This window comes from Schistocerca americana, chromosome X (assembly GCF_021461395.2).
Source record: "Schistocerca americana isolate TAMUIC-IGC-003095 chromosome X, iqSchAmer2.1, whole genome shotgun sequence".
NCBI lineage: Eukaryota > Metazoa > Arthropoda > Insecta > Orthoptera > Acrididae > Schistocerca > Schistocerca americana.
Genome location: NC_060130.1, coordinates 98,134,223 through 98,151,304, shown reverse-complemented (window position 1 = coordinate 98,151,304; position 17,082 = coordinate 98,134,223). Strand labels below are relative to the sequence as shown.

At 39.0% G+C, this 17,082-nt stretch overlaps 1 protein-coding gene across 1 annotated transcript in view; it reads left to right on the top strand.

Annotated features, from left to right (window-relative positions):
• LOC124556622 (probable arginine--tRNA ligase, mitochondrial) overlaps positions 1-13,434 on the top strand; it is a 55,152-nt gene extending 41,718 nt beyond the window's left edge. The window contains exon 7 of the mRNA XM_047130591.1: positions 13,167-13,434. Within this exon, the coding sequence (XP_046986547.1) occupies positions 13,167-13,317 (151 nt within the window). The 3' untranslated portion in view covers positions 13,318-13,434. The remainder of the gene's footprint in view (positions 1-13,166) is intronic.
• The last annotated feature ends 3,648 nt before the right edge of the window (positions 13,435-17,082 follow it).

Sequence of the window (17,082 nt, the reverse complement as noted above, 5' to 3'; positions counted from 1 at the left end):
AGACAGAAATTATGATGCTGATAAGATTTCAGAATTTTGATGTTCTAGTCAAGGACTTTATAGTGTTGATTTCCTTCTCTGGGTACCATGTTTGTCATTTGTTAACTTGCCTGCCAACTGACTTGTTTCAAAGTTAAGAGTTTTGCAACAGCTCCTCCCTCAAACTACAAATACTTTTCACCCACTTGTAGACAAACCCTGTATGTGTTTCTTTGATTGATGAGGTGTGTGCATGAGGCTGGTACAGTGCGACATTTATCAGCCTTTGAAAGATGACTTACCTACAAACCCTTATTCTGCCCCCAATGTCTTATCAAAGAAAGTTCATAGATTTACTGTAAAATTGGTGACACAAAAACTATTCCAATCATGTGCAGCACACAAACATTAAGTAATGTAGCTTTTCCAATATTTGTTGTCACTATAGACAGTATGAAGATCAGTTCCAGTTTGCACATAAAATTGTTTATCCAGGCAAGTACTTTCACCATATCAGTCATAGGTATAATATCAACAGAACCTTCACAGTGCGCAGTCACTGTCGAACTTTGTCACAACAAACACAACAGCAGTAGCTTCAGTTTAGCTAGTCTGTAAGTACACCACGTCTCTTGATATATGACACACATAAACAAATGTTTTCTACTACATAGTACATAATTGGAGTCCCAAATTATTCACATATTGACTTGAAGTAAGAACAATGGTTAATACTGTTCACTAGTTGAAGTTAACAAAGTAATAGTGTCACATGGGTGTGAATGTGTGCACACTGATGAGACTTCCATGGATATGCTAACTGAGGACATTAATGTTAATACCACCAAAGATGTTGTTTGTATATTAAGCAGGTGCAAACTTCAGCGTAATAATGACTAGCCACAAATTCTCAGACTTTCGCATTGATGATGCCTCTAAGGTTTCCAGAACTAGACTGACTATTTTGGAGTGGATTGTGAAATATAAAGGCTGGCGTATGAACATGTTGCGATTTTGAAAACCACAAAATACTTTGAAAAACTCCTAGGTTACATTTTACTTATTGGACTGAGCTTTATGTTCAAATAATAATTTGTTTTATAAAATAAACAATTAGTTAGTAATGTACAAAAGGTTGCAGAACTATTTTGTGTCTCTACACTGTGAATTACCTGTTTACAAGTACAGCAGTCATATTTAAACTTAACATCATTTATGTTAATTTCAACAAATTGTTAATTAATGGTGTCATTCAGTTCATAAAAAATCAGGTCAGTAGAAGTGTCATAGTAAAACTTGGGAATTTAACAGGCATAATGGCATAAAAGGCAACAGTAGTTTTGGATGTGTCCGGACTTTGATTGCAATTATCTCCTAAGTTATTTACTTTTAGGGTAACTGAAATTGTTCGCTATAAAGACGGGAATCAATGTTCTATTATGAGTGAGATTCCATTCCTAGAAGAACTAATAATTAACTCATTCAAATATCTTCATTACAGAACCTAATTTTCACTCTGCAGGATTGATACGAAACTTGTAGCAGATTACAATTGTGTGCAGGACCGAGTCTTGAACTCGGGACCTTTGCCTTTCGCAGGCAAGTGCTCTGCTGACTGAGCTACCCAAGCATGACTACAAGCTGTGAGGACGGGTCTTGAGTCGTGCTTGGGAAGCTGTCGGTAGACCACTTGTCTCGGTCCAGCACACAGTTTTAATCTACCAGGAAGTTTCATCTTCATTACATACTATAGTAACAATTTCAATTATTAATTACTTTCAAGTAATAAGGTCTGCAGAAAGACTAAATATACCATTGCAATCAGTGTATGAAAAATTATCACAAGAATAATATATTTGTATGAAACATAGTGTGAATAGTGTTTTGGTACGTGTAGGTACACATTGTTCGTACTTGACCTGTATAGCTGACTTCAGAGCCAAAAAAATTAATTATTAGTAGGAGTGCAATAAGAGCAGATATATAGATTCCAGCTTGCTCTGTTTCACCTTATTACAGATAGATAACTTTTAAAACAAATTGTAAGTGCTGTATGAGGAAGTGTTGATGCAGTAATCTTTCTTCTGGTGTCTACCAAAACCGAAATTAAGATTTTGTGTATAGTAGTTACATGTTAAACTCTGAAACTTGAATTAAGATGTTCTGGACTACACTTGTGAGCAGCAGAATTTTACACACCTTACTAGTAGAGGATAATGCACCCTTTTGTCTCAGTGGCAACTGTTGTAACGACACTTTGTTGCCAACATGTATGTTGACAGCAGTGTGAACAGGAATGCTACTCCCAACTTCAGACATGCGTACCTGAGACACAACTACTGGAAAGAGTACAGCTTCAATTTCCAAAGCATAAATGTATTCAAACACAGATATTTAGCTTCAACAGATTGTTGTAAAATATTCCAAACCTGTGACAATGCTGCTCTGAGGATAAGTCCAGTGCGTGTACAGTACAGTCCTCCATCCAGTGTAGGCACTGATGACCACAATTGGAACTTTTGAAGCACACTCTCAAAGATTCTGTGCAGGAACACTCCCGGGTACACATTCAAAGATACACAACTACACTCCAAGTGTGGAGTGATACCACAACTTCCCACTATTTGTTTCACATGATGTGTGGTATGAAATGTAGTTCTGTGCTGCTAATGATGTCTGCAGCTGGCCATTAGAATTGTCAGTCAGATTTGCTTTGCCTGGGGATGTAGGCTGTCTCATTCACCCTCCATTGCTGGAGGGAAGTCTGCCCTGCAGGGTTGTGTATTAGGGTCACAAAATCCCACCCCCCAGTGGAGAGATACGAAGCATATTAAGCATATTCTGTGAGGTTCATTCAAATGAAATGTCATCAGTGCGTCTACCTTTGCCTTACACATAAGGTGGCACCATGTAACTGCAGATATGGTGGCGCCACCTATTTGTAGAGCGACTGACGTGTGTGCACCGTTTGATGTTGCATAGCACCAGTGTGGTTTTACACCAAAGAGAAGGTGGTCACACAAGTTATCGTCCACCACCGAACATGCAGGCTAGTAAGCAGGAACAACGAGGAGTGATTCGATTTTTGGCAGCGGGTGGAGTTGGAGGCTGTGAAATGTGATAGATGAAGGCTGTGTATGGTGAGTACAGTCTGAGTCATTCAAGGATTGTGGAATGGCGCAAATGATTCCTTGAGGGGCGTGAGTCACTGGAAGGCTCATCGTGTCACACCCATGAAATGAAATGGTTGTGGAAGTGTATACTTTAGTCTTGGACAACTGCAGAATCACTGTGGACGAGATCCATCGGTTACCGGGTATTAGCATGAGCACCGCCCACACCATAATGCATCAACACTTGAACTTTCGAAAAATGTGTGTGCAATGGCTTCCCCACCAACTGACCGCCGAATAGCTCAATACTCAAATGGCGCTGTCTTTGAGTCATCTGCAACATTATCATGATGAGGAATATGGCTATCCGTCACGTATTGTCACAGGTGACGTAACATGTTACCCTTTTGAACTGGACAACAAGCATCAGAGCAAGCAGTGGAAACTTGTGACTTCACAACCTCCAAAGAAATCAAAGGCCGCGCACACCAGTCCTGGTAAGGTCATGATGTCCTTTTTTGACCACAAGGGCCCACTGCTTGTCAAGTTCCTGGAACGGAGAACCACTGTCAATGCCCAGTGTTATCAAGCCACTTTACAGAATCTTAGATGAGCCATCAAGTCGAAATGCTGAGGCATGTTATCCAATGGCATTATCCTCCTACATGATAATGCAGGCCAGTGCGGTGATGATGACATTGCAGCAGTTTTGGTGGGAAACGCTGGAACATCCACCATACAGTGCCGACCTTTCACCATGTGACTTTCACGTGTTTGGACGTCTAATACAAGCTATTCACAGACATCGATTTGCAACGGACGAAGAAGTGTGTGACTGGGTCCAGGGCTGGATCTGACAACAGCCTACAAGCTTCTTCAAGGATGGAATTGACCGGCTCATGGGATAAATTTACCAACAGTTTTGGTGACTATTTTTGAGTATGTGTACTGTGTATAACTACATTTGTGAGTTAATAAAATCGTTACCGTTACTTTACACTAGTGACCGGGTTTCATTTGAATGCCCCTTATACTTCTGCTACTGCTGTGTGTGGGTGAGATCCACCTTTGTGCTGACCTCTGCACTGCCACTGCTGGACTCCAACTTTATAGATTTGGGTTGGGGCGAGGCATCAGTGCTGGTTGACAGCTGCTGTTCTGCGACTCCACCTTCCCTCTCCAGGCTTGATATGTTGTCCCTATCTGAAATTGAAGAAGTTTGTAACCTTTTGAATGGAAGTATGTCAGGGATGGAGCTGGCCCACATACTTTCAGCAGTACCACCATCTTCCATCATTATTACGTACATTGCGTTTCTCAATGTATGTACCACAGTCTCCAGATACTACGCTTGCTTCCGGTGCTGCTCCTCTGAGTTTATTATTTTATCAGAAACAAAATTCCTTTTCCTACTTCCAAATTCTCTGGCGATATTTACGCCATGCCTACAAGGTGCTGTTCGGGAAAGTAGAGTTCTCATATTCCTTTCATGAAGCATCTCTGCTGAGGATATGTCATTATGAGGAATGATTCTGTATGAATTGAGAAACAATGTCAGGGCATCTTCCTTATTATAGTTGTAACTGAGTTTCTTCATTTGTGGTTCAAAGTCCTGACAAAATGTTTTGTGATATTATTGGATTCATGATGGAATATTGCACTACAAAGATGTTGGATCTTGTTAGCTGTACTGAACTCATTGAAAACATCCTGCTGCAAATATCTGTTTCGGTACTTTAGCTGTTTGGGCTGCACCTGTACATCTCATTCTAACTGGAAGATGGTGGCAATAGATCAGTGCAGTAACACAATGATATCCACAAAAAAGTCCGTGCGCAACACTTCATCATGTAAGGAATGTGAAAAACGTGTTCAGAAAAGCATCATTTGTGTGAAATGTAACTTCTGGTGGCATGAAAGATGTGCAAAACTTGATTTAAAATTTATTAATGACGATTTTTTGTTGTCGTGTTGTGACTGTGAATGTGAAGAAGAGTTGGAACTTATGAAATTTGTGAACTCAAAAAACGAAAACATAAAACAACTAAACAGTGATACAGAAACTCTCAAAAACGAAATTGTGTTATTAAAAGAAGAAAATGCAAAACTTTCTATTGAGAAGAAAACATACTCTGAAGTCATTAAATGTAGGCCTACAAGTGAAATTAATGAAGAAAATGAGAAACTCTGTAGTGGAAAACGGTTGTATTCTGAGCCCTATAAACAAAACCTTTGTCATTCTCAAAAGACAACACAAAATATGAGAAATAATCCTACGAATTCTGAAAATGAAGAAAAAAAGGACTCAAAACGTGTGAAACCATCAAACATATACAAATGGCCAAACAAAAGAAACATAAAGAGAACACTAGGTATGAAGTGAAGCAGGGCATTGAAAACAAATTGCTGTTACTTGGTGATTTTCTTATGAGAAACATTGAAGTCCCGAGCTGTAAAATCAATGTTTGACCTGGAATTAGGCTACATCAGATGAGTAAACACCTGAAAAACATGTTGAGTACCAAACAAAACGTAAAGGAAGGTGAAATCACGGCCAGCAATGAAATATATAAAGGTGTTCTCATGCATGTTGGGACGAATTCTCTTCGCAGCTGCAGTGAAAGTGAGCTGATTAACGAAACAAGAAACATAATCAGAACTACCAAAAACATCTATCCCGGATCCAAGATAGTGATAAGTGGAATTTTACACAGAAGATCAGTGACTGATACGTGCATAGACAGGATAAATGACGGGATACAAAATTAGTGTGATACCTTAGGGACACTATTTTTAGATCTTAATAAGTTTGTCACCAATAAGTGTCTATGACAGGATGGACTTCATCTGACTAGCTTAGGCTCCAAAACTTGCACTCAAGTGTTGGCAGATGTGTGCACTTTTATAAAAACCAATGGAAACTGACCATTAGTTAAGGGGGTTGATAATTTAAATAAGACTACAAAAAATACGCTACTGGCCATTAAAATTGCTACACCAAGAAGAAATGCAGATGATAAACAGGTATTCATTCGACAAATATATTATACTAGAACTGACATGTGATTACATTTTCACGCAATTTGGGTGCATAGACCCTGAGAAATCAGTACCCAGAACAATCACCTCTGGCCAGAATAATGGCCTTCATATGCCTGGGCATTGAGCCAAACAGAGCTTGGATGGCATGTACAGGTACAGCTGCCTATCCAGCTTCAACACGATACCACAGTTCATCAAGAGTAGTGTCTGGCGTATTGTGATGAGCCAGTTGCTCGGCCACCATTGACCAGTATGGCGATGATGAATACACGCTTCCAATGTGCGTTCACTGCGATGTCGTCAAACACCGATGCGACCATCATGATGCTGTAAACAGAACTTGGGTTCATCCGAAAAAATGACGTTTTGCCATTTGTGCACCCAGGTTCGTTGTTGAGTACACCATCGCAGGTGCTCCTGTCCGTGATGCAGCGTCAAGGGTAACCACAGCCATGGTCTCAGAGTTGACAGTCCATGCTGCTGCAAACGTCGTCAAACTGTTCGTGCAGATGGTTGTTGTCTTGCAAACGTTCCCATCTGTTGACTCAGGGATCAAGACGTGGCTGCACGATCCGTTACAGCCATGCGAATAAGATACCTGTCATCTCGACTGCTAGTGATATGAGGCCATTGGGATCCAGCACGGCGTTCCGTATTAGCCTCCTGAACCCACCGATTCCATATTCTGCAAACAGTCATTGGATCTTGACCAATGCGAGCAGCAATGTCACGATACGATAAACCACAACCACGATAGGCTACAATCCGACCTTTATCAAAGTCGGAAACGTGATTGTACGCATTTCTCCTCCTTACATGAGGCATCTCAACAAAGTTTCACCAGGAAACGCCGGTCAACTGCTGTTTGTGTATGAGAAATCGGTTGGAAACTTTCCTCATGTCAGCACGTTGTAGGTGTCGTCACAGGGCCAACTTTGTGTGAATGAATGCTCTGGAAAGCTAATCATTTGTACATCACATCTTCTTCCTGTCGGTTAAATTCCCAGTCTTTAGCACGTCATCTTCATGGTGTAGCAATTTTAATGGCCATTAGTGTATTAGACATGTTTCTGCCAGTAAAACAGATCATCTACTGGTATTAAAAGAAAATGAAAAACAAAAGTCAGAAAACAAAGCAAAGGCAGGTGCTCAACAAGTAATCCAGAAAAAAAGGTTCATAATTTCATGCTGTTCCATCAGAATGTTCAGTCTCTGTGCAATAAATTAATAGAATTGGAAATAATCCTTTCAAATGAATTAAATGATGCTTCAGTGCTATGTCTTAATGAGCATTTGTTAAGAGAAGGTATATTACAAACAGTAAACATAACAAACTATGAATTGGCAGCGTACACTTGTAGAGAGGAACTTCAGTGTCGTAGAAACTGCATCTTTGTCAGAAATGGAATAGCTTACAAAAATACAGAACAACTACAGACCTAAATAGGGAAATGGATTTTGAAATATCATCCACAGAATTACCATCACACAAAACAACTGTAGTATGCCTTTACAGATCTGATGGAAACATAAAAAACTTTCTTCAACATATGGAAAAACATTAATTCTAAGTGTAAAAAATAAACAAACACTCCTCATATGCGGTGATTTCAATATAGACTTTAGCAAACCCCATAAAATAAGAGCAGAACTGTTGAATCTCTTAGTTTCTTGTAACTTGAAAATCACAATACATTCTCCAGCACGAGAAACTTGCTCTACAACATCCACAATAGACCAAATAACAATTAACTATAATCAACAACATTACAAAGCAGAACTAATAAAGACTGGACTTGGACACCGATGATTGGTGAAGACGTGTCAGGAGACATCCTGAACAGCAGAGGCATACCAGTCTGACTGTCGCCCACGCTACACCATGATAACCAGGAGTGATGGTTTGGGGTGCCATTTCTTTTCATAGCAGAACCAATTTGGTCATCATTCACAGCACCCTTACAACACAATGATACGCCAACAATATTCTATACCCCATTTTGTTTCCATTCGTGGCAAGCCATCCTGGGTTTACATTGCAGCAAGGTAATGCCTGCCCACACCCAGCAAGAGTTTCTTGTGCTTGTCTTCACGCTTGACAAACCCCACCTTGCCCATTAAGGTCGCCACATCTCTCCCAAATTGAGAACGTTTGGAGCATTATGGACAGGACCCTCCAACCAGCTCTGGGGTTTGATGATCTAGTGCACCAGTTGGACTGAATTTGACACAGTATCCCTCAGTATGGCTTCCAACCACTCCATCAATCAATGCCAAGCTGAATAACTTACTATGTAAGGGCCAAACGTGAACCAACACATTATTGGCCTACTCAATTTGTGAGGCTCTTTCTCTTGAATAAATTACCAGTTTTTTTCTGAAATTGTTATCATTTCTTTGTCTGTACATGCACATAACCCCTACTGATTTCTGTCTCATCCAGGCAATGCCTTCGTAGTGCGTATTTATTTTTCTTTCCTTTTTTTAGAGAGGGTATTTTGTCATTATAAGTCAACAGTAACGATGACCATCTTTGCAACATTTGTTGACTTTTGATTGGAATCTGAGCTGCAGGTCTGAATATTGTCACTAAAGGTTTATTGTTAATTTGTAGAAAAAATTGTGCCCATAAAAGTGATTGTGAAATTTCTTAATATCAAATATGAGGACAAGAGCTTCTTTCTCTAGCTGAGAGTAACCTCATCGCACTGTTTCAATGTTATGGAAATGAAAGCAGTGGGTTTATCTGCACTGTGCACTTAGTGTGATAATGCTGCCAAAGTGTCTATATCTGAAGCATCTGCTGCATATATTATTTGCTTCTTAGGTTCATATGTGATTGAACGTTTTGAATCCAGTAAACCACCTTTCATCTTATCAAAAGCTATTTGACAACCCTTTATCCATGTTCTATGGTTTGCCTTTTCTGAGCAGCTTGGCTATTATAGCTGCTGTAGGAATGAATTTACTCTACTATCAAGTTTGGCCCAAGATCAGTTGTAACTGTAACACTTTGGTGGGTACCGCAAGTTTTGCAGTGGCTTGCAAGTGTTTGGTGGTATTGCATATACCTTCTCCTGATAGTGTATGTCCAAGGTACTCCATTTCTTCCTGCAAGAAGGAATATTTATCCTAATTTACACACAGTCCAGCTTTTACTAGTGTATTAAATTATTCCTTTAAGTTTAGTGTTCTTTGATCGTATTTCCTGAGACTACTGTATCATCTATGCAGTTTGCTGCTCCCAGAATATTCCTAATTTTAAAAAAAATTCTAGTTATCTTTGTATAAGACTGGGTAGAATTTATGCAGAAAGATAATCTTTTATATTTGTCGAAGCCAAATGGTGTGTTAATAAACATCAATTTGTGACTTTCTTCATTGAGTGACAGTTTAAGGTGTCTGTCAAATAAATGTGTGGATAGTACCTGCCTCTACCTAACTTTGCCATTGTATCTTCAGCTCTCGGAAATGGGTATGTATCAATTGCTGACTGTGTGCTCATGGTGGATTTGAAGTCACAGCACAGCCGTAGCTTCCTATTTGCTTTTACTGCTACGACTAAGGATATTGCCCATTGGCTGTTTGTAACGAGTTCAGTTGTGCTGTTTCCTTCTAATCTATGTAATTCCTGTTTGACATTCTCACACAGTGTGTAAGGGATGGGCTTAACCTTGCAAACCTCAGATTTGCATTAGGCTTTAAGGTTATATGCACCTGGTAATCTTTGATGCTTCCTGGGGATCCACAAAAAAATTGTTTTTACTTTGTACAGTGTGTTGCACACTCTTCTTTCTCATCTGTTACGTGTATTTGATTTACTGAGTTCTGAACTGTAAACCTGAGTTTCTTACAGAGGTCAAATCCCATGATGGCAATTGCTGCAGACTGCATTGCAAGCAGTTATTGCTTGTACTACTGTAGGCTTATACTGAGCATTTACTGTACAGTGTTCTTTTATTGTAATTGTTTGATCACAATAGCTTGTCAGAGTACTCTTAAATTTGCTTAACTGAGGTAATCCAATAAATTCATGAGTTGTGCAAATGATTATAGTTTTGGAAAAACCTTTACCCACTTGGATTTGTTCTCTCTTCCCATTTATTTCAGCACATACCAGTACTGCTTTAGTACCACCTGATATTACTTTGTGTATCCTGTTTTCAAATTCTTCATTGGCCCTTGCAGTGTCTTCCTTATATGTGTTGCCCCTATGTTGTTTTTATAGGCATGCTTCCATCTTGTGCCCCTTTTAATGATAATGTAAACATTTTGTGTTTTTGTAATAGCATGCTTTCCTGTCACATATGATGAAACACTTGGCATTTGATTTTACTTTACTTTGCTTATTGTGATTTCCATTTTGAACTAATTTTGTATTTCTGTCATTTTTGGGGATGTTTTCGCATTTCTGCCTATTTGGTTTCCCCTAAATTTACTGAGGCATAGAAATTCTGTTTTGAAAACTTTGTTTTCCCTTTGATGAGAGCCTTTTCCATTTGTTTTGTCTCCTCAAATTCCTGAATCACAGCTAAGCACTTTTCGAGTGTTGGGTTAGCTGACCTAATGAGGTTGTAAACTGGCATTTAGGAGCATGTACTATTAACATGTTCTTTACTGTCATATCTCCATATGAAAAATTACTCTTTGGATTTTCAAATTTAAATTTACAGTCTCTGGTTAGACCATGGAGCATAGTAACCCATTCCTTAACTGTCTGACAGAGTTTTTTGTATGCTCTGTAAAACCTGTAATGTGCTTTGGGCACAAGAATTTTACTTTTGAAGTATTCAGTTTTTCCGTAATTTCTTTATAGCTTAATGTGCTCATGTCCTTGTCCAAGAACAGCTGTTAAACTAAGTTATAAATTTTAGCTCCAGCATTAGACAGAAAAAAGGCTCTTTGCATTATTTCAACCATTGTTCTGTGGGCCATAAAATGCTGTTCCATCCGGATCATGTAATTTGTAAATTTTTCATTCTTCTGGTTAAACGGGTGGAATGCCAATGGCTTTCTCCTAACTTCCATTTGTTCATGTTCTTTTTTTGCACAGCTTGATCAGCAGCCTTTCCTGTGTGTTACTGATAAGACTGCAGCAGTTGCAGTACTTGTTATGTGATGTCAGTTTGTTGCACTATCTGAAAATATACTCCAAACTGTTTATTGCTTTCATCTTTTCTTCCTCTAAAAATTGGTTAAACAGTGCACTTTAATAGACTAAGCATAAAATTTTGTAAATTGTGTACAACATATTTAAAATGTTCATAATGCTAAATATTCTTGATACTGTGGTGACCTAAACCGCTGAGTCCTTGATGTACACAAACTATTCTAATTGCACAAAGTGTGTTGTATAGGCAATGTATCTTCCTTCAATGTAGGATTTTGGACTTGCCCATTAATCCTCATCATTAAAACATAACTGTTGTAGCTACACTTCATCGTCAATGTGTGTCCTGTCAATAAACACAGGTTTCACTGATGTCAGTGCAGACAGTGGTGCTACTCCCAACTTCACATCAGGTATGCATACCTATAAGCACACCTACTGAGAGAAACACAGTCCTGGTTCCAGAACACACATTTACTCTATGAGCACACTCAACTTTACGAGATCGTTGTACAATATTCCTAGCCTGTGACAGTGCTTCGCTAAGGCTAAGTCCAATCCAATGTAGGAACTGTTTGAACAGGTACATTGCTATAACTGGAGCTGCAGCAGCGACTGGGCATGTAGGCTGTCTTGTTCACTCTCTGTTGCTGGAGGGAATCCTACCAACCAGGTTTGTGACTCGGGGTCACAACAGCAGTGGTGCATCATGACATTGACTCGACAAGACATCAAACGTTGACTCGACAAGACATCAAACGTACTTGGGGGAGTTTACCTGAGCCATGGCTTCTCAGTAGCTGCGTGAAACTTGTGACCATTGATTACATGGGCTCTCATTTATTTGAAATGTCCCTTAAACCTTTCTGACAAAATATGGGATTAAGAGGATGGTGCTAGTACTTTCCAGTGGAGTGTTGAAGGTAGAAGCAGTTGCATGTGGTTAAACAATTGGTTCCTGTACCATTGACCAATGACATATAGTGGTAGACACACAAGTGGCTTGCATTCCCCCCCCCCCCCCCCCCCCCCCGCCCCTTCTCCCGCCCCTCCCACTTCCCCACATGAAACAACACATGCATGAAAATTGGCCTCATGTCGATCAAGGTGGATTGCCTTACGTTGTTCTTGGCATACTTACGCCCTTCCATCAATTTATATTTATGTGTAATGCAACCTACCAGCCACCGTGACCTCTTTATATGTTTGCTCTTCTTTGTGCTCTGTGACATGCTGTGAGGAAAGGCAGACATGTGGCACAGCAACTTCTTTACTCCATACGAGGGTGAGACTTCTGGATGGTGTATATGCTCATCTATTCGTATCATTCAGCACTGACTTGGCAAGTAATTGGCAATACTGTGACCCCCATCAGTTTTTTGTTATAATCTTAAATAGTAGACCAGTTACTCCTGTAGTCATCACATTGTTGTGTGCAACAGTATATTCAGGTGCTGATCATTTTGCCTGACACAGTGCCATGGGAAAATCGGTGCCTGGGCATAATTAGAGGTGAACTGTCCCATGCTTGTCACTCGCAATCTCACTCTGCTCAAATGGACTAATATTGTGCATCTACCACAACCTGTGCCTGACTATCATATCTACAGTCAGTACTGGGTCTAACAGTGATCGTATGACAAGTCAAATTATGTTGACAGGAAGACTCTGTCTCCAATACAGCAGCTATCTCTAATAGCATTGCTCATGAGGTAATGAATGAATGCATTCTGGAGCCTTCAGAAGTTCATCCATTTTTAGTTAGTAAATTTTTATTTCTATCTTTGATACATTGTGAGGTTAAAATTTTATGTAGCCAACTAGGCAACTTAAGAACTAGCTGAAAAGTTGGTTAATAAATTTAATAAAGTTGCTCCACATTGTGACAACTATATTAAAATTGAAATTTCTTCTTGTTCTAGTAATGCTGTGAATAAGGCCTTTAATGTGCTGCAAGTGAAGGACCAAGGTTTGCATATTGCGTCGCAAAGACTCATGATGTTCCATGCAGCACGAATTGTCTTAAATCAAGGAATGAGGATTTTGGGGTTAAAGCCCTTGGAAGAAATGTAGCACACACAGTAATTTAATAAAATACAACTGCCATATGTTGTCATGCCATACATCAATATATTGTACTGTGTAGCTCATGTTTTTCATAAATAAATGTAAGTATTTTTCTTTAAAAAATCATTGAAATGAATTTGGAGTTTGGAGTTTATTTTGTAACTTTTCTGTTAAGACATAATTTTCACTTCATAGAAAGTTGTTAAGTAGAAAGAACACTATACACCATACAGTTAATGCTACTCCAATGCATTCTGGAAAGAAAATGTTAAAATATGTATGTTTGTACACGAATTCCCATTGACGTAAGACAGAGATCTATAATATGATCACTGAGAGTTAGAAAAATTCTGTTTTTTAGTTGCACATGCACATGAGTCGTCATGGTACCAATTATTTTTCGTGTAATTCCATGTAAGTGGAAATAATTTGTTTCTTGCCCCTCCATTTGCATGCAACAGCCCCTCCCCCCGTAATGGTCCTCTTACACTTACATTATGATATAGCAATTCATTTTGTTAAATGGGGACAAATTGCAGGAAATTATTCATGAGGGGATAAGGAACAAAGTAGATCATATGAACTATAGATCAGAAATGAGCTCCATATAGTCACTCTAAACTCATCAGTGGATCCTATTACATCATCTCCAAACTCACCATCTTGGAGACTGAAATCACAAGTCTGTGCCACAGTCCATTTAACCGTAAACTCATTGCTTGAGTTGTCGGTTACAAGGGGCCTGTACCAGCACAGAAAGGAGAAGGAGTACATGAGTTTGCAAGTACAGCCGAGGGCTCATGGCATTGCTGCTACATCAGCAACCGTTCAGCTATCATATACAAGTAGACAGTACACACACACACACACACACACACACACACACACACACACACACACACACAGAGAGAGAGAGAGAGAGAGAGAGAGAGAGAGAGAGAGAGAGAGAGAGAGAGAGAGAGAGGACATTTTAACTTAGAATTATAGCCAAAACCAGATGTGAGAATTTAGTTAATCTGACTTGGTTAACATTCTTTGTTGTTGCAGTAAAGTAATAATGATTGATAAGATCATTTTATTAATCTATAAGCTCTCTCCAGGCTTCTTGTACATTGCCCATTAAGTAAAGACAGGGAAAAAAAATCATTTTATTTTATAGCCAGTGTCGGTGTTATTTTTCCCAATTTTGGCCTTACTTTTTTCTGATTTTGGTATAAGTTTCTGGTGGCTTATTTTTGAAGTACTGCATGTTCTTGATCTTATTTCATCGTTTCTCGTGGTTGCATTGAAATTGGAAATATAAGTGTCAATAACATTTATTGACATTACAAATGGCATTGATATATTTGCATTATTAAGAAAGAAATAATTTATATTAAACTCATTGAATCTAATCAATTGTAGAAAATGGCTTTGCAGCCATACAATGTTCAGAATTTTTCAAAAGAGAGCAGTATCACAAATTCAAAGTTCACTTCTGACACTTTATACCACTGATCCATCAAAACTTCACAGTATTCTGGAAACAGCCACCTGGATTCTAAATTTGAACATGGTAGACAAAACTATCTTCAGCAGAACATCAGATGTTTGACAATATTCGCATACACTGCTGGCATGGAAAGTTTCTTTTCCACCAAATTATTTAGGGATTTGTATCCCTTTAGAGTATCTTACAAGGATGAGACTTGCACTTTTAAATACAGCTGCGAACACAGACCTAATACATGAATCTATGACCATAACAGTTGTTAATTCAGTGTGAAGATTCAACCCATTAAGTTTCAGTGTTTCCATCACCTCTGTCTGAAGCATTTGTCCCTTCAAATTTCTTGAAATCTTCCTGGTTTAATCACTTATAATTCATTTTCCCACAACAATGAGCAAACTTCACTTTTAACTTTGAATACAGGTGATATTTTATCCAATGAAGTCGGATTTCTGATATTTCTGGAAACAAAATATGTGGTTTGTAGACCTCATTAATGTTGTGCATCAGTTTAAACTTCATATTTTTGTATTACACAAGTATAAATACAAAAATCACCAAATACACCACTTTAATTTCACAAACACACAACACAGTATTGTGCCTACTATGTTTCCTTTTACCAGCCAATCACAGCACAGGAGTCATGATGTCATGCAAACATGTTTGCAGTGGCAAAGCAGAACACTGACAAGGGAACCTCCCCATCGCACCCCCCTCAGATTTAATTATAAGTTGGCACAGTGGGTAGGCCTTGAAAAACTGAGCACAGATCCATCGAGAAAACAGGAAGAAGTTGTGTGGGACTATGAAAAAATAAGCAAAATATGCAAACTGAGTAGTCCATGCGCAAGATAGGTAACATCAAGTACAGTGTGAGCTCAGAGGTCTTTGGTTAAAGTCTTCCCTTGAGTGAAATATTTTTCTTTCTTTATTTTCGAAAAGTTATGATCTGTCCGTTCGTTCATTGACGTCTCTGTTCACTGTAATAAGTTTAGTGTCTGTGATTTGCGGCCACACCGCAAAACCGTGCGATTAGTAGACAAAAGGACGTGCCTCTCCAATGGGAACCGAAAACATTTGATCGCAAGGTCATAGGTCAACCGATTCCTCCACACAAAAACACGTCTGATATATTCTATACGATACTGGTGACGGCGTGTGCGTCACATGACAGGAATATGTTGTCGACCCACCTAATTTGTACACTTGGCGAATAGGTAAAAAGATTCTTCTACCTTGCCCGATTTAGGTTTTCTTGTGGATGTGATAATCACTCCCAAAAAAAGTGATGAAAACATAAGAGTTTGTCACATAAACTGCAACAAATGAATGCAACAGTTTCACAGTCGCACAGTTTTCCCTGCGTTCTGTCAAAACATATGTTTTTATGGTTTTCAAATTTTTCCGTGCGTAGACCGTCAAATCCTGCATATGTCCAAGCATATGTGTTGTATTGGCAGCAGCATATGTGCGGGAAGATAACTAACTAATCGGCTGCTGCTAGTGGCATGGCATGACACAGAATGGTGTAAGGAGTCCATTAGACTAGAGAGGAATCGTCTCATTAGCGAAACAATGGCAAGAGACTGCTATTTGTTGTTACTTCCACTGCAGCTATCTTTGATAATGATCAACAAGAACCAAATAATAGACTGCGAATGATAGAAGATTTTCTGAACGAGAGTTTAGTGAACATTTTTCTCCGTTTGAAAATCTTTGCAGGCGCCTCTTTAGTACATTACATTCTGCACAGAAATTAGTCATCTTAGATTTAAAAATCTAGTCAATTCGTTCCTGACTGTATCACTATTAGGCATAAGAATAATAGGAATTCCTATTAGCAACCATCTCTTCTCACAGGTAGGAAAAAATTCAGAACGTTGAGTTGGCCATATTTACAAACATCCCAAGCAGTCTTGCCAGCCGGATTTTCGTAGTACAATGAAAGGCTGCTACATTCGAAAGTGAAAAATATGGAATTTGTATTTACTTCGTTGGATAATGTATGAAAATGCAGTGGTCGAAACTCGGGGCGGAGAAAAAAGCTCGTCTTCCACCTTTTTCTTTAAATTTATTTACTGACGCAGAGGCTTTGGTGCCAGTATTTATCTTTCGTGCCTACAAAGCATGCCTGTGTGGCACTACATATATTCGACGGCAGAAGTTAGTTGTGGTGGCACCTACCAACATTTTTCAGAACTTCCGCTTGCTTTGCACTCGATTCTAAGATGCAGGCGGTTTTTTGGATTACAAAAACCGGAAAAAAAGTGCAGCTTAGA